At 39.3% G+C, this 27,602-nt stretch overlaps 1 protein-coding gene across 20 annotated transcripts in view; it reads right to left on the reverse strand.

The window, feature by feature from the left end:
- Positions 1 to 27,602, reverse strand: part of NRXN3 (neurexin 3) — a gene marked incomplete at both ends in the record, with an annotated part of 1,633,255 nt that overhangs the window by 374,219 nt on the left and 1,231,434 nt on the right. For all 20 annotated transcript variants that reach the window (XM_082851716.1, XM_082851713.1, XM_082851712.1 and 17 more), the window contains one exon: positions 5,148 to 5,329. In XM_082851716.1, the coding sequence (XP_082707842.1) occupies positions 5,148 to 5,329 (182 nt within the window). The remainder of the gene's footprint in view (positions 1 to 5,147; positions 5,330 to 27,602) is intronic.

Raw genomic sequence — 27,602 nt, forward strand, 5'->3', positions numbered from 1 at the left:
ACTTGTGTTACCGGCCTCGAATGTCAATATTCCTCTGGACTCCTCTGCAGATGCCCCCATGTACAATGCCTGAACCCAGTCCAGTTCTGCCACCGGCCAAATCCAGAGATGAACCTAAGCTAACAGCCACCTAAACTCACTGAACACTAACCCAAAAGATGTTGATGGTTTGCTGTAAATATCCCACACGGGGACAGCCAAGTGAAGCATCCAGGCCAGCAATTTATACATGCAATAGATGTGAGCAACAGACCATTTATCATAATTCAGCTCTGCTCCCGTTTTTTCTCCAGAAGTCTCTTCAAGTGCTATAAATTATGGGAAAACAATGCTATACAAGCCAAACTTAAATATCTGATTTCCCAAACCTGACACTACGAGAATATCATCAGTCTTTTTTTGCGGGGCGGGGGGGCGCAGTTTTTTGGAAAGAGAGCACTTTACTGTTTTGGAAAGGAGGTCAGTGTGAACAATACTAACCCTTTCTCTTCTACTTTGGTTTATGTAAGTATCTACATTATAAGCCAGGAGGGAAACAGTTGGGGAAGGTTATAGATTCTTGTCAAACAAAACAGATGTCCTGACACATAAATTTCCACTGTTCCTGAAAGGCTCATAATTAAAAAATAAATCCAAGAGGATTTACTGTAAATTACACACAGAGAGAATAAAATGAATAGGATGTCTTTTTTACACCCTGCATTAACTACATAAAGAGAAGCTAATTTTACACCCTGCATTAACTACATAAAGGGAAGCTAACTACATAAAGAGAAGCTATCTCTGTCAAGAGTTTCAGGATGGCAATAGCAAGCACTCCATGGTAATCCTTTCTCTGGTCCTATTCAGTTTGGTCTCTGTTGCATAAAGAAGGTGAGTGTAACTTGACACTGCTCCACAGAACCTAGATGAAGGGACAATAGGCAGATGCCACTCACAGGAATAGCTTCTCTCCAAATACTGAGCAGATTAATTTCTTAACAATAGATTTCAGTGGAGAGAACTTATATTTGAAACAATAATTTGTAAAAATCCCTCTGCCCTATGATACCCTCCCCTCCACAGAATTTTATTTCATGAACACATACTTCAGCAAAGATCTTTTTGCCTTTGTCAGACACATTTTGTCTGTGATTTCATTAATATCATGATTAATAATTGACACAGAAAATAGTACATCACAGAAGTGTGAACCAAAAATGAAGAAATGTAAGCTACTTTGAAGCAATCTCTAAATTATTTTGATCTCTTGGCCTTCTGTGATTTTTTTTTAATGATCTAATTCTTGCCTTATTTAATAAGTCTATGTAATCACCACAAGGCCCAGATGAGTGGGAAGACGTTTGGTTTAAAAGAAATCAGCAAAAGAAAGAAGAGCCTCTGTTCACTTGGTGAGAACAACAGATAATCTGAGCAAACTGTGAAACAGGAAAAATTGTGCCTACGGCACCTACCCAGCTCTGTCTTAGTGTCTCTTTCTTTGCACCAATTCTTCAACCTAGGGCAGCAATGCCTTCATTCTGCCCAAGCTCTCTCCATAAATTCTTGCCATCCCCCCAAATGTTGTATGTCCCCAAATCAGCCATTCTAATTTCTCCCTCTTGCTTCCCAACCATCCCAACAGAACGCAAACCCTGTCAGAGCAGCTGACCTTAGCCTGGTGGGGTAAGGATAATAAGAAGACTGACTAAACTAATTAGTCAGTGATTCAAAGACCTCCAGGGGACTAAGAGTTGAAAAAGATACCTACTTCCCTACAGAGTTTTTAACGTGTGGGGATTTCAGGATGACAAAGGAAGAGATATGGGAGACTTCAAGCATGTGAGGAAGGGCTGTGTGCAGCCTAGAGTGGCAGACATGGCTAGTGGAAGCCAGAACTCCTACTTGCTGGATTTACCTACTGCTCTCACGAATCCTTCCAATGCAGTGCTTGCACTGAGAGAGCGAGAGGCACTCAGAGCGGGCAGGCGAGATGAAGCCTCTTTGCCATTCCTACTCTGGGGTCTCCACGACAGGGGAGTCTGTTTTAGTGTGAGTGCTCATCTTGGGGTCACACTCCCCCGTGTTCTTGGAAGAGCATTTCCTCTTCCCTCAAATAGGTTAACTTGGGGGGTAAAAAGGGCTTATTCCAATGACAGTGTTACCACTGCTCAAAACCTCCAGGAATTCCTAGGAATCGCCTTCAGCAGCTGTATATAAAACACAAACTCTCAATCTCTTTCCCTCCTTCCTCTCTCGTGCTCTCCCCCGCGCCCCACACACACTAATTTCAGAGTTTAGACTTTGTTTTGGAGCAATGTACTAGCTTGACAACAACTCAGAAGTAGCACCAAGGTATTTTTGGTTATTTCCACAATTAACACCCGCACTCGAAGAATGAAGCTTTGCCCACCTGTGACCCTTGCCAGAGCCCGGGCACTGCAAGGGGGAATGAAATCGTTTACCTCCTGTCAAACCCTTTCCGCTCTCGGTAGTGGCGCTTCCTTTCTTTTTGAGTAATTTTCTTTAGTACAAGGAAACAAACTGTGTTTAATAAACAAATCCACCTATGACAGATTGTGAAAGTCATATAAAATTAGTAGGTATTTATGGCTTCATTCTCCTGATGCGTCTACGTAAATGTCCAAAACAAGAGGCTGGATTTTGTCATCAAGTCTTTTGACCTTCCACTTGGAACGTCCCTCTCCAATGTGTTAAAAAATCTTCCCTTTGCTCTGCCCACTCTGACCTCGGTTTTTAATCACATATTCTTTACATCTCTAAGAGGACCTTTGCAGCCTAGGGCTATAGTCACCAAAGTACAGCCTGTAGCCTGTTCTTATAAGTACATTTTTACTGGAATACAGTCACACACACTTTCTATCTCTGGTAGACACCAGAAACGATCCATTAGTGAACAGAAAATGATTTGAAATTACCAGACCAACGAAGGGTTCCCATGCTCAAGAGGGTCACAGGCATGTCGGGTCCCTTCCAGAATGGTGTGGTTTCTTTACATCGTAGGGTCTCTTTTACTTTTCTCTAAAAATATCAGATGGCATTTCCTAACCCAAGCTCTGAAGGACAATCTGTTGGAATTTTCCAGAATGTTTAAGCAATGAAAGCATCATTGGAATAAGTCTACAATACCCAAGGGGGCTCTACACATTTTGATGTAAAATTTCTTGTATTTTTGCTTTTAAGGTTTAACATGGAATGCTTTGGTTCCTCCCTGAAGTTCCCAGGATCCTCGTATCCATTTTATAGAAACACTGCCAACTCCAACTAAACTACCAGAAAAAAACCAAACAAACAACATTTCTCTTAAAAGTGGAGACACTTTACAAAACAGGAATGGGAAGAAATGGATAAACTGGTAGCACATTATCTGACTCAATAAAGATGCTCATGGCTGTGTCAAATCTTATTTTTCCTAGTAAGTCACACTGAATAAAAAAAGAAAATGAAAGTGAGCTGGTAATAATGGACTAGTTATAGCTGCCATGAAATACTCATTAAGTTATATGCAGCATAAATCTCACAGTTTTGTAAATTATGGTGGTTCTTACAGGCCAAATAAAGATAAGCTGTACTAACTATGGCCGCCTTCCTCTGTGCTCCTTGGCATGGCTTTGTAAGATGCTTAAGCTCAGGTTCATAGTACCATATGGTTCCTGAAGCATCTGAGGAAGCTTTAAAGGTTCACAACTCTTCTCAAGACCCCTATTCTACGTTTTGAAGGTGATCGTTTCCAAGCAGTCCTTCCCTGCATTCCTAAGCAGAGTCTTGACCTGCTCTGGTTCACTCTGAGATCAGACAGGCTTCCAGCTTAGGCCTCTTCCTTCCAGCTGCTCCTGTTTCCAAGGCATATTGGAAGAGCAGGTGCTGGAGACGGGCACTGCTTCCAGGGCTGAGCTTACTGCTGTGGTTCCAGCCAGCCACCTCCACTCCAGAGCCCAGCAACGAAATCTCACTCTGCTTTCCTCGGTAGATAGGCACATTAGCAAAACTCACATTCAAAGATTCCCAGTAAATGTTGCTTTTCCTCCTTTTTGGAGGTTGGTGGTAATCCCCCGTTGACTTTTCCTCTTAACTGCTTTCCCCGCCTACGATTTAAACCTAATTCTTATTGCTCCAAATTAAATCCATTCTTCCTAGCCTTGTCATTGCTACCTAATGAGAACAATTCCTCTTTGCTTTTGGTGGCTGCACTTTGGGTACTTATGGATGAGAATCATATCCTTCTTTAGCCTACTTTCTTAACTGCAGACTGCACAGGTGATAAAATGGGTTAACTGTGGCTATAAAAATATTTTCTATCCTCACAACAAAGTAATTTTTCCTCCAAATCATTTTAATTTCTTAGAATTGCACTGTGTTCTTAATGATCTGCAGTGAGTGAGGGTGCAATCCTATTGGGTTTATATATACAAGCAAACTGCTGGATATACAAGACACACAAATACACCAACTCTTGGTCAATGTGCTGATTCTTTTTGCCCCACCCACTGTGGCCTCAGTTTTTATCACATGTTCTTTATGTCGCTACAAGAAAGTCTGCAGGCTAGGGCAGGGGTCACCAAAGCACAGCCTGCAGCCTGTTCTTAGAAATACATTTTTATGGAATATAGTCATACATATTCTTTAAAAATGTATTGTCTGTAACTGCTTTCACATTAACAATGGCAGAGTTGAGTAGCTCTGACAGAGACCTATGACCCGAAAAGCCCCAAATATTTCTATTTGGCCCTTTACAGCAAACCTTTGCTGATCCCCCCAACTTAGGAGATCATTGACACTCAAGGTGGCCTTGCTGCTTGCACCAGGTTAAGATGAACCATACCAGGTCAGTCTCTTATTTACACCTAAGTGGTCTGTTAAGTGTTTCATGACAGGTCAAACCACCCAGAAGGGGAGGGAGTCTGGACAGGAAGAGTTTTAAATTTTCTATCCCCGAGGTACCCTCTGGGTATCATGGTTCATATCTGAGGGGTAGAATGAGGTTTAATACACACCACCTCCTGGGTGTGGCTCCAACACACTGAGGCAACGTTACAAGCATGCGCCCCTTTGCCATGTCTATCTAGAATGTTCCAGTGCATTTATCTGCCTCGCCAACTCAGACCACCAGGAAGACAAGAGAATCCAGGCCACAGTCCAGTACTCACAATGTGAAGCTGAAGGAAGTCCCCGAGGCCTGGGGCGCTGTCTATGCGCACCAAGATGCCGTCCTTCACGGTGGTGCTGAAGCCCACAGCCAGGCGGTCAGAGCGCGTGCTGGGCCTGTCATTGGCCGGCCAGGTGTAGAGGATGAGGCCTCCACTTTTCCCAAAGATGTACGTGGCACCAGCTGCGAAAGCAAGGAGAGAGGGAGCCGTCAGGACCCTGCAGTGCGTATTGCCAGCTGTGGGTACACTGCTGAGACTCTGCACAGGCAGCTGTGGCGAGAAATGGCTGCCACGTGCCAGAATATGGTGACCAAGAGGGATGGCATCCAAAGCCTTGGAAGACGGCTGTCACCCCAAATTAAAGATGCAGGCAAAACGAGTTAATACAAAGCCGATGCTAGCCAGAGACGTTCCTCGCATCTTCAGATCCTGCTGTAGAAGGGCAGAGGGCAGATAACATGCTGTGTCTGAGAGCTTTGCTACCTTGGGACAAACAACTTTTCTGCCTTCTTCAATCTAGGCCAGGGCAGGCAGGAGATAGGAAACTAGTTCCCCCATCTCTTAGCTATCAGAATATTCTGGTCAGTGGAGTAGGGAGCAGTTCCAGGAAGGCCACACAAAACTAAAGGTAACGTGGAAGTCCAAAGCCGTTATTCCTTTCCTGCCTGTGCCCTCTGTCACCCTCACAGAAAAGAAAGCCTGAGAAAACCAAGTTACATGACTCAAAGCATTTGCCTATTTCCCTCTTATGTTGCTATAAAAAAGGTGGTAAAAATTAATTCTGGAGGTCTTTAAAAAATTAACTCTATATTTTTTCCCCAAGTTGTGGTGTTTATCCGGTATTCTATAACAGTTTCTAGCTCCTTTCCAAACTAAATTTCAAAAAGAAGACATAGGAGACACAGGAAAAAACCCTCAATTTAATGAATTTTGATCATGAAAAGCAGTATTATCAATTATGACTAGTGGGTTCAACGTTGTTTTAATATTTACTTGTGTTTTAACTCTTATAATTTATAAACCCAGGGGTTAGTAAAAATATAGTGACTTAAAAATACTTAGAAAACAAAGAGGAAGACAAATAAAGAAAATATTTGCATCTCCTAAATTTCAAAAATCTATTTTTACAAACAAGTTTTTAAATCTGAATTTGGGAAAAAGCATGCATATTTGGTAACCAGAATAGACTACACCACTGTAGTTTCTATGATTGTGTGTATGTCACCCATAAGTGAGTAGTTCCATATGTCACTCATTTCAAAGTTCAGAGAACATTTGGCGTTAGACTTTCTTGTGTTTCCCACTGAACATAGTCCAATCCTTGAAACTGTTTTAAAGCACCATTAGACAAGCATTCATATATCTCTAGCATTTACTAAAAATCTCAATCACTGATCAATTTACTTTACAGAGAATATTGGGTTGAATTATGTTGTTTCAAGAAGAAATGAGTTATTCAGCTTGTTTAGAAATAACAGACTAAGCTGCTATGAGGCTAGAATTAGGAGTATATGTCATATGCCATCCTCTTCTAAGGCATGAAGCCACGTTGTATTCTGAGGCATATAGAATCTAATTTGTCCTCTTTGAAAGGTCAGTATTCTAGTTGCTCCAATATGATCAGTTTGTGTATTGTATGCAGCATAACATTATTTTCCTTTTATGAGTTTCTCAATTCTTAGGGGATGGTGTCTGAAAAGCCCTCCACGGTCATCTGGAAAATTTGGGATTGTAGTATGGAAAGTTTACGTTTAATTCTACATGCAAAACAATGTTTGTTCCTTATTATCCACCAACACCCTCAAAGATTCTTAAAATTAGAAATGTGGATATAATAATTTACTCTTGATATCTCACCATCTGTGAAGAATTTAAATAATTCCATTTCTGTAGATGATTACAAATGTCATCACCATTCTCTTTACTCTTTATTTGGAAAACTGAAGGTTACTCAGTGATTAATATATAGAATCACCAAAAGTGCAAATCAGCCTGTGACATTTTGTGGCAATTTATAAAATCTTACCCTATTCTATCCTAAATATATAGTGGATTCTGCTACAGAAATAAATCCATACTCTATCAGGAAATAATTTTGTCACTACAGAAAGAAAAAGTCAAAAGTTGATAACAGTAGCAACATATACACGGTGCTTTACAGTTTGCAAAAGTGTTTTTCAGATTTATTAGCTGGGTCTTCACAGCAGTTCTATGGAATATTTCATTTGTTAACACTGCTTGGAAACAGAGACCCAAATATCTGACTTAAATAAGTGGCACCTCCTTTAAGTCTCCATCTGGACCCTCGTGCCTCCAAAAGCCTGGCTTTACCATATACTCATTGTAGCTTAATATCATTCTACAATAAACTATACCAATGATGTAAAGTTGACTGTACTTCATTTTTTTCACACCTTTTCATAAGAACAAAGCAGAATGAAAACAAAGCCATAACCCCTAAATCTGACATGTTTTCAAAAGCTAGTCTGGCTTTCTCACCATACAAATAACTTTACAAACTTTCTACTCTGCTTATATTTCACCCACTGCCCTGTTCAGTATTCTCAATACAAAGAATACAAAGAGGAAGAGCATTTTAAAAGATAAATACACAACTTCTTATATGTGGTGGCTAGAAGGTCACTGTGACTTCAATTTTTAAATAAACAAAGAGTGAAACTACACTATGACAATATTACGATAAGTAGAAAGAGAATATGATTTAATTTTTTTTAATTTAAATTATTTTTACTGCCTCTGTTGTTCTGAATTTAGGATATCACTATGTTAGATAATTCTAACTTTAAAGCTGAAAAGGTCATAAAAGGTACAAAGTCCTTAGCATACAGCTTTTTCTGCTATATAGAAATAAATTTTAAAATGTATTCTTGGTACTGAATTTGCTAGTAAGTGTGACTAAAGACCCTGAATGCTTCCATAGTCCAATGCTGGCTTTAGAGGAAGTTAATTAATAGTTATAACCCTCTGCTCTGATAACTTGTTATTTTTTTCTTCTTTAATTAGCTTTGTTGTCTTGCATGGTTTTTCAAGATAAATACATGCTTTCTGTTAATTTTAATATAAAATGCCTAGAGTCCCAGGGGGAACATGGAATAACTTTACATTTTCAAATTAAAAAGTTAACTTTATTATTTTTAAATGTGGATTACAAATCAACTTTTTGGGAGCATCCCAGGAACCATAAGAATCCTCTTTAATCCATTAACGATTTTCACTTCTAAGACATGCAATACCTAATCACATGCTTTCTACTCCGAGAAAGAGACTAGCGTTGCTGATTGCTGGTTTCTCACTGTGCTCAGTATGCTGGTACTAAGATCATGCTACATTTATTAATAATCAGAACCAGGGAAATGTCCTGCTTGCTAACAAAAAGTGATTCATTCAACTGATGAAAAACATGCTGTGGTGGTATTTTGGCCATTTAACATTGCAGGGTTTGCAAGTTTGCAAGCAGCTGAAGTTGCTTTGCTGAGTTCCAACCAACACAGTATTTCAGGAATGGAATCTCCACACTGTCACCATTAGCCATGATAAGGTGGATATACTCATCTTCAAACAGTCAACAAGCATGACATGTTTTATAACACACAACTTCTTTTGTCTCGAAAGCACCAACAATGGGTGTGGCTTATTGTTTTCATAACTGGACAGCTCGCTACTGGGATGGAGCTGATGGGGATTTTGGCAGCGCCATATACGTAGAGCATATTACTTTTCTGGATACCAACAGGATAGAATCATGGTCCACTTTAAGATTTACATTAGATATAAAAATAATATATATATAATATGTGCATTAATATGCATGTATGTGTGTGTGTGTATGTATGTGTATAAAAAAAGGAAAGTTTAGTTAGAAAACAGAATAGACTACCTGGAATTAATTTATTATTTTCCCCATCAAATAATTATAAATAAAATGGTTCCAGAAAAGCATTTATATATAACGTCGGTTATATATTTATGTTTAAAAACAACAAATTAGCTCTTTCTGAAATAATGTTCAGTTGGTATTAAAATGGAACAAGTTTGGAAGCATCTCCCAAGGGAGACCTGAAAGAGTTAAGTTTAAAGAGAACTAACAGGGAACTATACTCAGTATTTTGGAATAACCTATATGGGAAAAGAATCTGAAAAAGAATATATATATAAAATATATACATATTATATATATAATATGTACATATATAATATAATATATACATATTTTATATATATATAAACCGAATCACTTGGCTGTACACCTAAAACTAACACAACATTGTAAATCAACTATACTTCAATAATAAATGAATTAAAATAGAAAACTTATAGAGAACTAGATAATTTGCTAGTAGAAGAGTATAGCAGGTAGAATAATAAATTAAGTAATAAGTATAAGTCTTAGCATGCAAACCACCTGGTAGGTAAACTAGAATAAGAAACAAGATGTCAGACTCCTTCTCTGGTGCTCTTTGAACACTGCCTGAGAATTTAGTATAAAATATCAAGGCACCAAGGTATGACTGTCTACCTCTATTATATCAGGTTCCTATTCCTTATTTCTATTTTATTACTCTTTCATCAAAACCTTATTCACATTTGCATTCTTTACTGTAAATTGGTAAATCCTTTTGGAAAATAGATTATCAAGGACATAAAATATATTATGCCAGTAGATGTAGTTATTGCTATTAACTTACAATTATCTTTTATTCATATCAATTATCATACAGATAATAAAACCAAAATGGAAAGACTTTGAAAATGACAAGTATCTCCTCTAGGAAATGAAGATATATAGAGCTCAAGGGTCTCGTAATGACTGATGACTTGAAAAACACAGTTTCTCAATTTCTTTTACATATTTAGTTTGCTCCATGGGTCCCCTTACAGACACCCCTGGCTCTTTTGGGAGTGTTCATAACAGTAGGGTCTTATAATTCCATAGCTTCAAATGGGTTTCAAACTGCTTTTTTTGGGAGCATCTCATTTGACGTCTCTTTCCCCAGTACCCACTGAAGTGTTAATGGCAAATATTTTTGTTACTGTTTTAATAGAAAAGTAAACAAAGGCTCAAAGAGATCAAATGACTTGATTTGGTGTTAAGTGTTGGAATTGAGAGTAGAGCCGGATCTTCCCTTTCTTAATTCTGCCTTCTCCCCTCCGCAGGGGAGAAGCTGTCCTGCTGACCCATGGGATGTATGATAGCTTCCCTAAAGGAATTCCTGGAGACCAAGAGCTCCACGAGGAGAAGGGGAGGGTAAATAACAGATGAAAAAAACTATGAACAACAAAATGTCTGCATTACAGAGGGAGCCACGAGGGAATACGAGATACGTGACATAGATTTTAGAAAGAGCCCTGCAATGTATTTATTCAATGTATGGTTTATTATGATCTACTTTTTCTACTCCAAAATTTTAAAAATAAACACCAAAACTGATGATAAAGTAGCCTTAAATAAAGCAAAACTGAAGGGACTGAACATTAAGAGAGAAATTTCATGTATTTTAAAGAACATCCTTTATCTTTGGCAAAGAAATGATCAGATTTACTGCTCAGCTAACTGAGGAACTGACAACATTGCCTGAGTCAAGTACATCATTGGGGAGATCCAAGCCCCATTTCTTAAACAATGCTCAGGCAAGGTAAGGGCTCTCTCCATAAGGGGCAATTTCTTTCTCTTTCTTAAAGAAAGAATGATTAAAACCAAAGGGCATTAAGCCAGAAAACACGGAGGCAACATTTCAGAGCATATCCCTCTATTAGAGAGAAAGTATATGAGGCGCTATACATTAAAACTGATCTAAAGTAAAGCTTCCAGGGACACACTTAAACTTCCTCCTGCTTAAAAGAATTTTCACAAGCTCATTATTTTTTCCTTTGGGGCAATTATTTCTTTCACAAACCTTTGGTAGTGCTTCACAATGCTAATTATGATACTAATGTTACTACTAATATCAATAATCATACTAGCTATATGTATGAATCACTGACTATATATTATAGCATACAGTATAATATTTCAAATTCCTATATCTTTCATTTTAGATACTGTTGCTGTATTAGTTTGTTAGGGGCTGCCATAAACAAGGTGCCACAGACTGGGTGACTTAAAAAACAGAAATTTATTTCCTCACATTTCTAGAAACTAGAATTCCGAGATCAAGGTGTCAGCAGGGTTGATTTCTTCTAAGGCCTGTCTCCTTGGCTTCTAAATGTTCTTCTCCCTCCCTGTGTCACCACGTGGCCTATCATCTTTACCCATCTGTGTCCTTTACCCATCTGTGTCCAACTCTTCTTACAAGGATACCAGTCACATTGGATTAGGGCCCACCCTAATGACCTCATTTTAACTTAATTACCTCTTTAGAGACTCTGTCTCCAATTACAGTTATAGTCTGAGGTAGTGGAGGTTATGACTTTAACATATACATTTTGAGGGGACACAATTCAACCTGTAACAGTCACTCTTCCAGTTTTAAAGATGAGGAAAGCTATATATAGAATGAGGTTAAAAACAAAAAAAAACTTGCCTAGGACCCAAAGAAATCAGGAATTTAATCCAGATCTATCTAACTTAATGATCTACATTCTTTTTACTGTGTCAAACTGTATGCCCTAATATGTTTCCTTTGACTTTACCTATGTATCTGTGTGGGGATGGGGATAATGATGGAGAGAAGAAAGACAATGGTTTGCTAACATGTGGCAAAAAATAAACAACAGCAAACAAGATGGAAACTCAATTCCCACGCAATGGAAATGGCAGTAGAGGGCTGATCCAGATCATTTTATCTTACTTAAATGACAATGGTTTAATATGAAGTTGTTCTCTATCAAGTATACAAAGCAAGGTCAGACAATAGCCTATTCCTGATTAATTACTCCATGCTCATAAAATTATAAATTATGAAGAGTGGACTCTATAATGAGGTTTATTTCAGAGATTAACTATAGTCAACTTAATTTAACTTTCATAACCGAGCTAGTTTTTTATATAGCAAAACAAAGTAAGTCCTAGGAAATTACACAGTATTCAGGTTTAAGAAAATATATATTAAGTCTTACTGTCAAACAAAATGAAAATTCAGAACCCTTCTGTACCATGAGCTCCTGAAGGACAGGGTTGTTTAATTTCTCTCTCTATCAACACTGTGAATGCTCAGGAAATAAATGCTGCTGAATTAATCAATAAAACTTGGCTCAGCTATACTTTCATATCTTCACACTGTCATTCAGGCATCTTCCCATTAATCCATCTCAGTTTTATGTCATTTCATCTCATTGTGGAAATATTTTATAAATACTCATCAATTAGGGTTCACAACATCTCCTATGATGGAATAGCTTCCAATTTATAAAAGAAATCTAACTGCAAAGACATTTGAATGATTTTTCTTTGGTGAATTTTTGGCAGGCTCAGATAAGAAAATCACACCCACTTTTAGTCAAATTGTTTTATGTTTACCCTTCAGTTCCTAAATTACATTGAAAACTGTTTTCAGGATATATATTTCATATATATATGAAAATACATCTTAGATTTAACAAGAATACACAGTAGAAAAGCAAAGTATCATATTTAAGAATGGCAATGTTATCATTCTATTTTACAGAGCATTAACTAAGTGCAAAGACTTTATATACATTTGTCCTTAGGCAAAATATAAATGAATGAAAAGAAAAATAAAAATGATCATTTTATAATAACTCAACAGCCTCTTCTGTAGCAGTTTTTGGAACTCATTCCTTCTGATGACATCTCATGGGACATAGCTAGAATAAAAGGGAGGTTCAGAGTGCATTTAACTGCCTTCTTTTCCTCCTTTTATGCCACAGCTTTGAAACACCTTCTGTAATAAGAGCAATCAAGGGATTTCTAAGTATGAATATTCTGTGAAAAAGAAATATAGATGAAGAGTAGTTGCTTATTTCCAGTGCTTTGATTTAAATTCTTGATTTATATGGACTTCACACTTTGAAGGGGCCAGGGAATATAAACAGATGACCCTGGGGTATTTATGGTTCTAATTCGTAAAACATGGTATTCGCGAAAAAGTTGGCTAATGTTTTTAAGAGTTATTACTCCTGCTTCTGTGAGAAACATATCTCTTAATCACAGAACCTATGTCAGAGTTAGGCAAAAGGAAGAGCCTTCAACTATGAAGGTCCCTTCTCTGTATCTATCATGATCATTTATCTTCACTGTGCCTAGTTGCCCGATGATTAAGAAAGTGATAATACCACTCCTGCCCACGGATCTCAGAGAGCTGGAGTAAGGATCAAAGTAGCTATCAGATCACTTATATGTGGAATCTAAAAGATGACACAAATGAACTTATTTACAAATCAGAAACAGAGTCACAGACATAAAGAACAGACTTGTGGTTTCCAAGAGGGAGAGACGTTGGGGAAGCATGGATTAGGAGTTTGGGATTAGCAGATGCAAACTATTATATATAAAATGGATAAACAATAAGGTCCTGTATAGCACAGGGAACTATATTCGATATCCTGTGATAAACCATAATGGAAAACAATATGAAAAAGAATATATATACGTAAAACTGAATCACTTTGCTGTACAGCAGAAATTAACACAACACTGTAAATCAACTGTATTTCAGTAAAATGAATTTAAATAAATAGCTATCAGGTACACTATACAGTACTCTAGAAATAGTTTCGTGGGGCTTCCGGGAAGATGGCGGAAGAGCAAGACGCGGAGATCACCTTCCTCCCCACAGATACACCAGAAATACATCTACACGTGGAACAACTCCTACAGGACACCTACTGAACGCTGGCAGAAGACCTCAGACCTCCCAAAAGGCGAGGAACCCCCCACGTACCTGGGTAGGGCAAAAGAAAAAAGAAAAAACAGAAACAAAAGAACAGGGACGGGACCCGCACCAGTGGGAGCGAGCTGTGAAGGAGGAAAGGTCTCCACACGCTAGAAGCCCCTTTGCGGGCGGAGACTGCGGGTGGCAGAGGGGGGAAGCTTCAGAGCCGCGGAGGAGAGCGCAGCAACAGGGGTGCGGAGGGCAAAGCGGAGAGATTCCCGCACAGACAATCAGGGCCGACCGGCACTCACCAGGCCGAGAGGCTTGTCTGCTCCCCCGCCGGGGCGGGCGGGCCTGGAGCTGAGGCTCGGGCTTCGGTCGGAGCGCCGGGAGAGGACTGGGGTTGGCGGCGTGAACACAGCCTGCAGGGGGTTGGTGCACCACGGCTAGACGGGAGGGAGTCCGGGGAAAAGTCTCGACCTGCCGAAGAGGCAAGAGACTTTTTCTTCCCTCTTTGTTTCCTGGTGCGCGAGGGGAGGGGATTAAGAGCGCTGCTTAAAGGAGCTCCAGAAACGGGCGTGGCCGTGGCTAAAAGCGCGGACCCCAGAGACGGGCATGAGACACTAAGGCTGCTGCTGCTGCCACCAAGAAGCCTGTGTGCGAGCACAGGTCACTATCCACACCCCCCTTCCGGGGAGCCTGTGCAGCCCGCCACTGCCAGGGTCCCGGGATCCAGGGACAACTAACCCGGGAGAATGCACGGCGCGCCTCAGGCTGGTGCAACGTCACGCCGGCCTCTGCCGCCGCAGGCCCGCCCCGCACTCCGTGCCCCTCCCTCCCCCGCGGCCCGAGTGAGCCAGAGGCCCCGAATCAGCGGCTCCTTTAACCCCGTCCTGTCTGAGCGAAGAACAGACGCCCTCCGGCGACCAACACGCAGAGGCGGGACCAAATCCAAAGCTGAACACCAGGAGCTGTGAGAACAAAGAAGAGAAAGGGAAATCTCTCCCAGCAGCCTCAGAAGCAGCGGATTAAAGCTCCACAATCAACTTGATGTACCCTGCATCTGTGGAATATCTGAATAGACAACGAGTCATCCCAAATTAAGGAGGTGGACTTTGAGAGCAAAATTTATGATTTTTTCCCCTTTTCCTCTTTTTGTGAGAGTGTATGTGTATGCTTCTGTGTGAGATTTTGTCTGTATAGCTTTGCTTCCGCCATTTGTCCTAGGGTTCTATCTGGCCGTTTTAAGAATTCAGAGTCATGATATTAAAATGATCCAAAATCTTGGAAATAGAATGGAGAAAATACAATAAAAGCTTCACAAGGACCTAGAAGAACTAAAGAGCAAACAAACAGTGATGAACAGCACAATAAAGGAAATTAAAAATTCTCTAGAATGGATCAATAGCAGAATAACTGAGGCAGAAGGACGGATAAGTGACCTGGAAGATAAAATAGTGGAAATAACTACCTCAGAGCAGAATAAAGAAAAAAGAAGAAAAGAATTGAGGACAGTCTCAGAGAACTCTGGGACAACATTAAATGCACCATTCGAATTATAGGGGTCCCAGAAGAAGAAGAGAAAAAGAAAGGGACTGATAAAATATTTCAAGAAATTATAGTTGAACATTTCCCTAATATGGGAAAGGAAATAGTCAATCAAGTCTAGGAAGCAGGAAGTCCCATACAAGATAAATCCAAGGAGAAACATACCAAGACACATATTAATCAAACTATCAAAAATTAAATACAAAGAACAAATATTAAAAGCAGCAAGGGAAAAGCAACAAATAATATACAAGGGAACCCCCATAAATTAACAGCTGATCCTCCAGCAGAAACTCTGCAAGCCAGAAGGGAGTGGCATGACATATTTAAAGTGATGAAAGGGAAAAACCTACAACCAAGATTACTCTACCCAGCAAGGATCTCATTCAGGTTTGATGAAGAAATTAAAACCTTTACAGGCAAGCAAAAGCTAAGAGAATTCAGCACCACCAAACCAGCTTTACAACAAATGCTAAAGGAACTTCTCTAGGCAGCAAACACAAGAGAAGGAAAAGACCTACAATAACAAACCCCAAACAATTAAGAAAATGGTAATAGGGACATACCTATTGATAATTACCTTAAATGTACATGGATTGAATGCTCCAACCAAAAGACATAGACTGCCTGAGTAGATGCAAAAACAAGACCCCTACATACGCTGTCTATAAGAGACCCACAGCAGACCTAGGGACACATACAGACTGAAAGTGAGAGGTTAGAAAAAGATATTCCATGCAAATGGAAATCAAAAGAAAGCCAGAGGGCTTCCCTGGGGGTGCAGTGGTTGGGAGTCCACCTGCCAATGCAGGGGACGCGGGTTCGTGCCCCCGTCCCGGAGGATCCCATGTGCCGTGGAGCGGCTGGGCCCGCGCATCCAGAGCCTGTGCTCCGCAGCGGGAGAGGACACAGCGGTGAGAGGCCTGCGCACTGCAAAAAAAAAAAGAAAAGCCGGAGTAGCAATTCTCATATCAGAAAAAATAGACTTTAAAATAAAGACTATTACAAGAGACAAAGAAGGACACTACATAATGATCAAGTGGTCAATCCAAGAAGAAGATGTAACAATTGTAAAAATTTATGCACCCAACATAGGGGCACCTCAATACATAAGGCAAATGCTAACAGCCATAAAAGGAGAAATCGACAGTAACGCAATCACAGTAGGGGACTTTAACACCCCGCTTTCACCAAAGGACAGATCATCCGAAATGAAAGTAAATAAGGAAACACAAGCTTTAAATGATACATTAAACAAGATGGACGTAGTTGATATTTATAGGACATTCCATCCAAAAACAACAGAATACTCTTTCTTCTCAAGTGCTAATGGAACATTGTCCAGGATAGATCATATCTCGAGTCACAAATCAAGCTTTGGTAAATTTAAGAAAATTGAAATTGTATCAAGTATGTTTTCCCACCACAACACTATGAGACTAGATATCAATTACAGGAAAAAAACTGTAAAAAATACAAATACACAGAGGCTAAACAATACACAACTAAATAACCAAGATATCACTGAAGATATCAAAGGGGAAATCAGAAAATTAAAGATGATACAAACAGATGGAGGGATATACCATGTTCTTGGATTGGAAGAATAAACATTGTGAAAATGACTATACTACCCAAAGCAATCTACAGATTCAATGAAATCCCTGTCAAGCAACCAATGGCTTTTTTTTTTTTTTTTTTTTTTTTTTTTTTTTGGTGGTACACGGGCCTCTCACTGTTGTGGGCTCTCATGTTGCAGAGCACAGGCTCCGGACGCACAGGCTCAGTGGCCATGGCTCACAGGCCTAGCCGCCCCACGGCATGTGAGATCTTCCCAGACCGGGGCACGAACCCGTGTCCCCTGTATCAGCAGGTGGACTCTCAACCACTGCGCCACCAGGGAAGCCCCAATGGCATTTTTTACAGCACTAGAAAAAACAATTTTACAATTTGTATGGAAACACAAAAGACCCCAAATAGCCAAAGCAATCTTGAGAAAGAAAAACGGAGCTGGAGGAATCAGGCTCCCTGACTTCGGACAATACTACAAAGCCAAAGTAGTCAAGACAGTATGGTACTGGCACAAAAACAGAAACATAGAGCAATGGAACAGGATAGAAAGCCCAGAGATAAACCCACACACATATGGTCACCTTATCTTTGATAAAGATGGCAAGAATATACAATGGAGAAAAGACAGCCTCTTCAATAAGTGGTGCTAGAAAAACTGGACAGTTACATGTAAAAGAATGAAATTAGAACACTTCCTAACACCATACACAAAAATAAACTCAAAATGGATTAGAGACTTAAATGTAAGGCCAGACACTATAAAACTCTTAGCGGAAAACAGAGGCAGAACACTCTATGATATAAATCACAGCAAGATCCTTTTTGACCCACCTCCTAGAGGAATGGAAATAAAAACAAAAATAAACAAATGGGACCTAATGAAACTTAAAAGCTTTTGCACAGCAAAGGAAACCATAAACAAGACCAAAAGACAACACTCAGAATGGGAGAAAATATTTCCAAATGAAGCAACTGACAAACGATTAATCTCCAAAATATATAAGCAACTCAATATCAAAAAAAAAACAAACAGCCCAATCCAAAAATGGGCAGAAGACCTAAATAGACGTTTCTCCTAAGAAGATATACAGATTGCCAACAAACAGATGAAAGGATGCTCAACATCACTAACCATTAGAGAAATGCAAATCAAAACTACAATGAGGGGGCTTCCCTGGTGGCGCAGTGGTTGAGAGTCCGCCTGCCGATGCAGGAGACACGGGTTTGTGTCCCGGTCCGGGAAGATCCCACATGCTGCGGAGTGGCTGGGCCCGTGAGCCATGGCTGCTGATCCTGTGCGTCCGGAGCCTGTGCTCCGCAGCGGGAGAGGCCACAACAGTGAGAGGTCCGCGTAACCCCAAAACAAAAACAAAACAAAACAAAAAACTACAATGAGGTATCACCTCACACTGGTCAGAATGGCCATCATCAAAAAAATCTACAAACAATAAATGCTGGACAGGGTGTGGAGAAAAGGGAACCCTCTTGCATTGTTGGTGGGAATATAAATTGATACAACCACTATGGAGAACAGTATGGAGGTTCCTTAAAAAACTAAAAATAGAATTACCATATGACCTAGCAATCCCACTACTGGGCATATACCCTGAGAAAACCATAATTCAAAATAATCAGGTTCCACAATGTTCATTGCAGCACTATTTTCAATAGCCAGGACATGGAAGCAACCTACGTGTCCACTGACAGATGAATGGATAAAGAAGATGTGGCACATGTATACAATGGAATATTACTCAGCCATAAAAAGAAACGAAATTGAGTCATTTGTATTGAGGTAGATGGACCTAGAATCTGTCATACAGAGTGAAGTAAGTCAGAAAGAGAAAAACAAATACCGTATGCTAACACATACATATGGAATCTAAAAAAAAAAAAAAAAAAGGTTCTGATGAAACTAGGGCCAGGACAGGAATAAATATGCAGACATTGAGAACGGACTTGAAGACACGGGGAGAGGGAAGGGTAAGCTGGGACAAAGTGAGAGAGCGGCACTGACATATATACACTACCTAATGTAAAATACATAGCTAGTGGGAAGCAGCTGCATAGTACAGGGAGATCAGCTCGGTGCTTTGTGACCACCTAGAGGGGTGGGATAGGGAGTGTGGGAGGGAGACGCAAGAGGGAAGGGATATGGGGATATATGTATACATATAGCTGATTCACTTTGTTAAACAGCGGAAACTAACACAACATGTAAAGCAATTATACGCCAATAAAGATGTTAAAAGAAAATAAGCTACAAGAATGTATCGTACAACATGGGCAATATAGCCATTTATCTTATAATAACTATAAATGGAGTACAATCTTTAAAAATTTTAAATCACTATATTGTACACCTGTAACTTATATCACATTGTATAGCTACTGTATTTCAATAAAAATATAGTACCTGGCACAGAATAAAAATTCAATAAATGTTGGTGGCAATGTAAAAGAAAAAATTAAAATAAAAAAATAAAATGAGAACATGTCAAAGGAAAAAAAAAGGGTTTGTAGTGTCTTGGGCTGCAGAAGTATTTACTTGATTTTAAAGGGGCGGAGGAAAGGACATTCTGCTTGGAGGCTATAAGCAAAGATGTGAAAGAGCACAGTGTATTTTGGAAACACAAACAGCATCATCTCTGATGTGGTGTGCAGGCTGAAGAGCTGAAGACAGGTGTGGAAAATGGGCTAGTGAGAGCAGTGCCGAGTATGAATGCCATATAAAGGTTTTTTTACTTTAGTAGACAAGCCAGTATCTTAGTAGACAAGCCAAGTCTTTATAGTGTTTTCTCTTTTGTAGTAACAAAAATATTTCAAGGATTACACCTACTATAACATACTTTCCACCAAATATTTTTTCAGCTGTCTGAAACATATAACTTTTACTTAGTAAATATGTTAACAGAAGTTCTTTAAAAAAAACAATTGTAATGTTTAGAAAGTTTGAAAATGACTATTTCGGTCAGTGGGGAAGCATCATCTTATCTGCATTCGAGGAAAATAACTCTGGCTGTGGTGTGGAAGATGGAAGGAGACCAAAGTGCACGTGGATCTAGAAGGAGGCACTGCCTTAGCCAGGATGTAAGAGATGCAAGTGGAGACTGGGTCAGTGTGAATGAGAAATGAGAAGAAGTGGATACTGAAGATGTGAAGAATAAAAGGACTTGGTGATCCATGTGATATTTGGGGAAGAAAAAAGGAAGGAGTTGAGGATGGCTCAGAGTTCTCAAATTTGGGCAAATGAAACTGTAGATAAAAAAGGAAGCACAGCTTAGGGCATGAAAGTGGTAAGTTTAATTTGGTTATGGAGTGGTTATTGAGTCTTGAGTGCCGGTAGGATAATCGTTTAAGGGTTCTGTTAGAACTTCACAACTATAAAGGACCAGTGCCATGATTTTAAGCCCCAAGTGAGACTGTGACACTGTATCATCATAAAAACGCACCCAGATCGTGCTCGACAATCTCCCAAGTACATATTATTTGGCATTTGGAAGACCTGAAGGTATGTACATTGATTTGCTTAAATAATATCCAGTGAACATAAAGCTATTTGCCTTTCTCTCCGATCTCCATTCACAAAGCCAGGCTGCAAGTCTACAAAAACTAATTTCCCGGGCCCCCTTCTTAGTTCTAATATGATAACTTTAGCATCGATTCAACAGTACAGATATGACATTCTGCAAATAAACAGCAGTCACTTTCATCAAAGCTTGAAGATTTGTTATGATTGATATGTTCAGACATACCAGTCTCTTTTTAGAAAATGCAATTTTATGGAAAAATACAAGATAATTGGTCTTGAGCTCTTGCAATAAACTTAGATAGCACCTGCCGTATTTAAATTAATACGTGCTTCTCCCTGTTAGATTAAGCCTTCCGATTAAGTCAGTCATGTGAAAAGATTCAGGCATTGCCCACGTGCACTCAGATTGGAAGCTTTTTTTTCATGTGGGTATTTTTTTTTTAATGATGTGATACTTGTCCATCTACTAAGTAAAGGAAATTGAAAGTTCTTTATTCAGCCATATATCCTGTCTGTCCTTATCTCTCAACTTCAGCTGTTGCCTCACCTTGTGTCACATAGGTGGTAGGTTTTATTGGGCACTGGAAGATTCTCCAAAGCAATGACCCAGTATCTGAAACCTCCGTGTGAACACTGGGTCTGCTTCCCAGAGATCACATACACATCACTCTCGAGGATTTTTTCCCTTTCCCATTGTCCCCATTTCCTCTGATTTTACCTGCCATGGTACAGATCAAGAAACTCAGAGAATAGCTTTGCTTCTTTTAATCTCTCTTAAACCAGCAGCAAGAACGAATCAGACTCACATGGCTGGAGCAGCAGAATGTAAAGTGCTAAGGTTGGCATTTCAATCGGCCCTCCGACTTCCAGAGACAGCCTGGATAACGAGGTGTGAAGAGGTTCCTTCCAGTGAACAAATTAAAGCTCAAAGGGTCTACCTTCATTGAAGCAATTGGTGACCTAGAGGCACAGCTGGTATGATTTCTTCAGCAAGATGGGAACACATTTTCTCTGAAGGGGGTCCTCTTACTGGTCACAACCAGTGATGATCCAATTTCTCTAATTTACCCATTCAACTCCATCCCTTAACATGTGTCCAAAGTTTTAGTTTAAAGTGAGCATTCTTCTTAAAGTCATAAACTCTGGGGAGAAGGCCACAAACAACAGAAGTACAAGGACATCTATGTGGAAGTCACAGTCACAGACTGTGCCATTATTTTTTAAATGATCCCTATTTCGCAGTCAAAGATGACAATACAGAGCTAGCACCCATGTGGTGCCAGAGCTTGTTGCCCAGCAGGGGTCAGAGATTTGCACTGACAGGATCAGATTATGAGTTCCTTGCAGTCGATGGTGAAGTCATGTGCTTCTTTGTGTCCTCATGATGGCTGATCCCGTGCTGGACACATAAAATCATGTGGTGTAACAGTTGGAAGGAGAATCTGAGAGGTACCAGTTGATGTCCTCATTTACAGATGCAAATACCGAGGCCCAAAGAGGTTACAGAATTGGTCCAAGGTCAAAGCTGATGAGTGGCAGAGCCAAGTTAGAACTCCTCTCCCCTGATTCCAGTCCACTGTCCTTCCTATAGTCTTTCTGCTGCCTCTGAATTAGGTGCTTAAAAAAAACTTGCTTACTGATCAATTTTAATTTACACACCATTATATAAGGATACGGTTTGGATAGTAAGAATCACTATAGCAGGTTTAACGTGTGTGTGTGTGTGTGTGTGTGTGTGTGTGTGTGTGTGAGAGAGAGAGAGAGAGAGAGAGAGAGAGAGAATACAGAATAAGATTTTTATTACATATTTAAAAGTACATGTAGCCACACACTAAAGAATTACCTGACTCACAGTGAACCCAAACAGCATTTGGGCTTTTAGATGTTAGAGTAATGTGTATGAGAGAGAGAGGGAGAGAGAGAAAATATGTACATGTGTGTATATGTGACAAACATGTGACAAGAAATGGGTGCAAGGGAGAAGACAGAAATGAGATCACATATCATTCTCTGTTACATCAGTATTTACTCTGCATGTACATGTTTCATTGGGTACACAATGATCTGAAGCCTCATTTTTGAATACATGAAATAACAAATCTTATATAAAGGAGCCGTTTTCTGATTCAGTGTTCTTAGTCCACAAAAAAAGTGAAGGTGAGCGAAGAGATGTGAAAGTATCTTTAGAGCTCAATCACTGAAGAATCTCAGCTCAAGCTGGAATTTCTCGACTCCCTGGAAAAAGATCTACTTTAAGCTTTACGGCATTCTTTTCAAATCCTAAGGTCTCTGTTATAGGGGAAGAGCAAACTGAAGAAGTGCTCTTCAGGTCCACAGACCTGTTCAGTCTCGATGGGTATAAGGCTGACATTGCACAATACTCTTTCAATCCAATGCCAGAAACCTTGGGAGGCAAGAAATGAGAGGGGGCTGGAAGGGATATGCTACCATCTGAATGGGATCTCTTTAAAAGCAGTGTGCAGCAGGAAAGACAAGTATAATGGCTATTTAATCATCTTCACTATGAAGTGCCAATTCTTTAGACTCTTATGACATTCATGAATGATGCAGGAGGTGGACATGATGAATGCAGAGCAATTCCCTGCGACAGATACTTTCAGGGAATTTATGTCCCCTCCTCCCAGGACAAAAGGGTTCCTGGGCTCAGATATCATTTGTTCTGAGAGAGAATTTACAGTCTCACTAGCAATTCCTTTTACCCTACTCAGTAAAGTGCTTATTTTGATATACTGACTGTGATTGTTCAAGAACAACTGTATCCTTGGAAATTCATGTGCAGTGAGCAGACTGGCAGGCTCACTTTCCTTCACTTCATACACTTCTGCTAGTTTCCAGGTTCTGTAATTTAGAGGGTTTGGCTATAGGTCTCCAAACCACATGTTTACCTGTTTGGTTATACACATACACACACACATGCATGTATTGATATATGTGTGTGTATTAATAAAATCTGTGCGTATCTATACACACACACACACACACATATTACTCTTTAACATCTAAAAGCTCAAATGCTGTTTGGGTTCACTGTGAGTCAGTGTGTGGCTACATGTACTGTTAAATATGTAATAAAAATCTTATTCTGTACTCTCTGCCCACAGATAATCTGTGTGTAGATAGTAAATTAATTGATACATTCATCAATATTTATTCAGCTCCTATTATATGCTGGATACCTTTCTGGGTGCTGGAAAGACATCAGTGAAGGTACTTGCCTTAATAGAGATGTATACTTATATACTTATATATATACTTATATACTTATAATGATGGCAGGTAAAAAAACAAACAAACAGATCTATAATACAAAGTCTGGGAGTTTTTTTTTTTTTAAACTTTTTTTTTGGAGAATAATTGCTTTACAGTGGTGTGTTAGTTTCTGCTTTATAACAAAGTGAACAGATACATATATCCCCATATCTCTTCCCTCTTGCGTCTCCCTCCCTCCCACCCTCCCTATCCCACCCTTCTAGCTGGTCACAAAGCACTGAGCTGATCTCCCTGTGCTATGTGACTGCTTCCCACTAGCTATCTATTTTACATTTGGTAGTGTATATGTTTCCATATATACACTACACCCTCTCACTTTGTCCCAGCTTACCCTTCCCGCTCCCTGTGTCCTCAAGTCCATTCTCTAGTAGGTCTGTGTCTTTATTCCTGCCTTGCCCCTAGGTTCTTCATGACCCTTTTTTTTTTTTTTTTTAGATTCCATATATATGTGTTAACATACGGTATTTGTTTTTCTCTTTCCAACTTACTTCGCTCTGTATGACAGACCCCAGGTCCATCCACCTCACTACAATAACTCAATTTTATTCCTTTTTATGGCTAAGTAATATTCCATTGTATATATGGGCCACATCTTCTTTATCCATACATCTGTTGATGGACACTTAGATTGCTTCCATGTCCTAGTTATTGTAAATAGTGCTGCAATGAACATTTTGGTACAGGACTCGTTTTGAATTATGGTTTTCTCAGGGTATATGCCCAGTAGTGGGATTGCTGGGTCATATGGTAATTCTATTTTTAATTTTTTAAGGAACCTCCATACTGTTCTCCATAGTGGCTGTATCAATTTACATTCCCACTGACAGTGTATGAGGGTTCCGTTTTCTCCACACTCTCTCCAGCATTTATTGTTTATAGAATTTTTGATGATGGCCATTCTGACAGGTGTGAGGTGATATCACATTGTAGTTTTGATTTGCATTTCTCTAATGATTAATGATGTTGAGCATTCTTTCATGTGTTTGTGGGCAATCTGTATATCTCTTTGGAGAAATGTCTATTTAGGTCTTCTACCCATTTTTGGATTGGGTTGTTTGTTTTTTTGATATTGAGCTGCATGAGCAGCTTGTAAATTTTGGAGATTAATCCTTTGTCAGCTGCTTCATTTGGAAATATTTTCTCCTATTCTGAGGGTTGTCTTTTCGTCTTGTTTATGGTTTCCTTTGTTGTGCAAAAGCTGTTAAGTTTCATTAGGTCCCATTTGTTTATTTTTGTTTTTATTTCCACTTCTCTAGGACCTGGGTCAAAAAGGATCTTGCTGTGATTTATGTCATGGAGTGTTCTGCCAATGTTTTCCTCTAAGAGTTTGATAGTGTCTGGCCTTACATTTAGGTCTCTAATCCATTTTGAGTTTATTTTTGTGTATGGTGTTAGGGAGTGTTCTAATTTCATTCTTTTACATGTACCTGTCCAGTTTTCCCACCAGCACTTATTGAAGAGGCTGTCTTTTCTCCACTGTATATTCTTGCCATCTTTATCAAAGATAAGGTTACCATATGTGTGTGGGTTTATCTCTGGGCTTTCTATTCTGTTTCATTGATCTATATTTCTGTTTTTGTGCCAGTACCATACTGTATTGATGACTGTAGCTTTGTAGTATAGTCTGAAGTCAAGGAGCCTGATTCCTCCAGCTCCGTTTTTCTTTCTTAAGATTGCTTTGGCTATTCGGGGTCTTTTGTGTTTCCATACAAACTGTGAAATTTTCTATTCTAGTTCTGTGAAAAATGCCAGTGGTAGTTTGATAGGGATTGTATTGAATCTGTAGATTGCTTTGGGTAGTAGAGTCATTTTCACAATGTTGGTTCTTCCAATAGAAGAACATGGTATATCTCTCCATCTGTTTGTATCATCTTTAATTTCTTTCATCAGTGTCATCATTTTCTGCATACAGGTCTTTTGTCTCCTTAGGTAGGTTTATTCCTAGGTTTTTTTTATGATTTTTGTTGCAGTGGTAAATGGGAGAGTTTTCTTAATTTCTCTTTCAGATTTTTCCTCATTAGTGTATAAGAATGCAAGAGATTTCTGTGCATTAATTTTGTATCCTGCTACTTTACCAAATTCATTGATTAGCTCTAGTAGTTTTCTAGTAGCATCTTTAGGACTCTCCATGTATAGCGTCATGCCATTGGAAAACAGTGACAGCTTTACTTCTTCTTTTCCGATTTGGATTCCTTTTATTTCCTTTTCTTCTCTGATTGCTGTGGCTAAAACTTCCAAAACTATGGTGAGTAATAGTGGTGAGAGTGGGCAACCTTGTCTTCTTCCTGATCTTAGTGGAAATGGTTTCAGTTTTTCACCATTGAGGATGATCTTGGCTGTGGGTCTGTCATATATGGCCTTTATTATGTTGAGGTAAGTTCACTCAATGAGAATTGTTACTCCAACTTTCTTTTGATTTACATTTTCATGGAATATCTTTTTCCATCCCCTCACTTTCAGTCTGTGTGTCCCTAGGTCTAAAGTGTGTCTCTTGTAGACAGCATATATATGGGTCTTGTTTTTGTATCCATTCAGCCAGTCTATGTCTTTTGGTTGGAGCATTTAATCCATTTACATTTTGGGTAATTATTGATTTGTATGTTCCTATTATCATTTTGTTAATTGTTTTGTGTTTGTTTTTGTAGGTCTTTTCCTTCTCTTGTGTTTCCTGCCTAGAGAAGTTCCTTTAGCATTTGTTGTAGAGCTGGTTTGGTGGTGCTGAATTCTCTTAGCTTTTGCTTGTCTGTAAAGGTTTTAATTTCTCCATGAAACCTGAATGAGATCCTTGCTGGGTAGAGTAATCTTGGTTGTAGGTTTTTCCCTTTCATCTCTTTAAATATGTCCTGCCACTCCCTTCTGGCTTGCAGAGTTTCTGCTGAAAGATCAGCTGTTAACCTTATGGGGATTCCCTTGTATGTTATTTGTTCTCTTTTTCCCTTGCTGCTTTTAATATTTGTTCTTTGTATTTAATTTTTGATAGTTTGATTAATATGTGTCTTGGTATGTTTCTCCTTGGATTTATCCTGTATGGGACTCTCTGTGCTTCCTGGACTTAAGTAACTATTTCCTTTCCCATATTAGGGAAGTGTTCAACTATAATTTCTTGAAATATTTTTTCAGTCCCTTTCTTTTTCTCTTCTTCTTCTGGGACCCCTATAATTCAAATGTTAGTGCGTTTAATGTTGTCCCAGAGGTCTCTGAGACTACCCTCATTTCTTTTCATTCTTTTTTCTTTATTCTGCTCTGCAATAGTTATTTCCACTATTTTATCTTCCAGGTCACTTATCCATTCTTCTTCCTCAGTTATTCTGCTATTTATCCGTTCTAGAGAATTTTTCATTTCATTTATTGTGTTGTTCATGGTGGCCCCTTCTGGTCAGGGAGCTCATCCAACATGCAAAGGGATTTCAATCTCTCCAGCTTCCTACCCCAGCTATACTGAATTCCTTGCAGTTTCCTTGATTCTTTCGCCAATTCATGCCGCCCTGCTCAATGTCTGGGAGTTTTAAGTGCTAATAAAACATGATAAGGGGATAGTCATGGAGGGGGTGCTAATTTAAATGAGATGAGAAGAGCAGTCCCCTCTGAGGTGATGGCAACAACAACCTGAGAACAAAAGGAAGGTCACCATATGCTTTTGGAGGAAAGAAGGTTCAAGACAGGGGTACCAAGGACAGAGGATGAAGTCAGAAATGTGCTTGGCTTGCTTGAGATGCGGCC

The sequence above is a fragment of the Leucopleurus acutus genome (genome assembly GCF_964270905.1).
Source record: "Leucopleurus acutus genome assembly, chromosome: 1".
In the NCBI taxonomy this organism is placed as follows: Eukaryota; Metazoa; Chordata; class Mammalia; order Artiodactyla; family Delphinidae; genus Leucopleurus; species Leucopleurus acutus.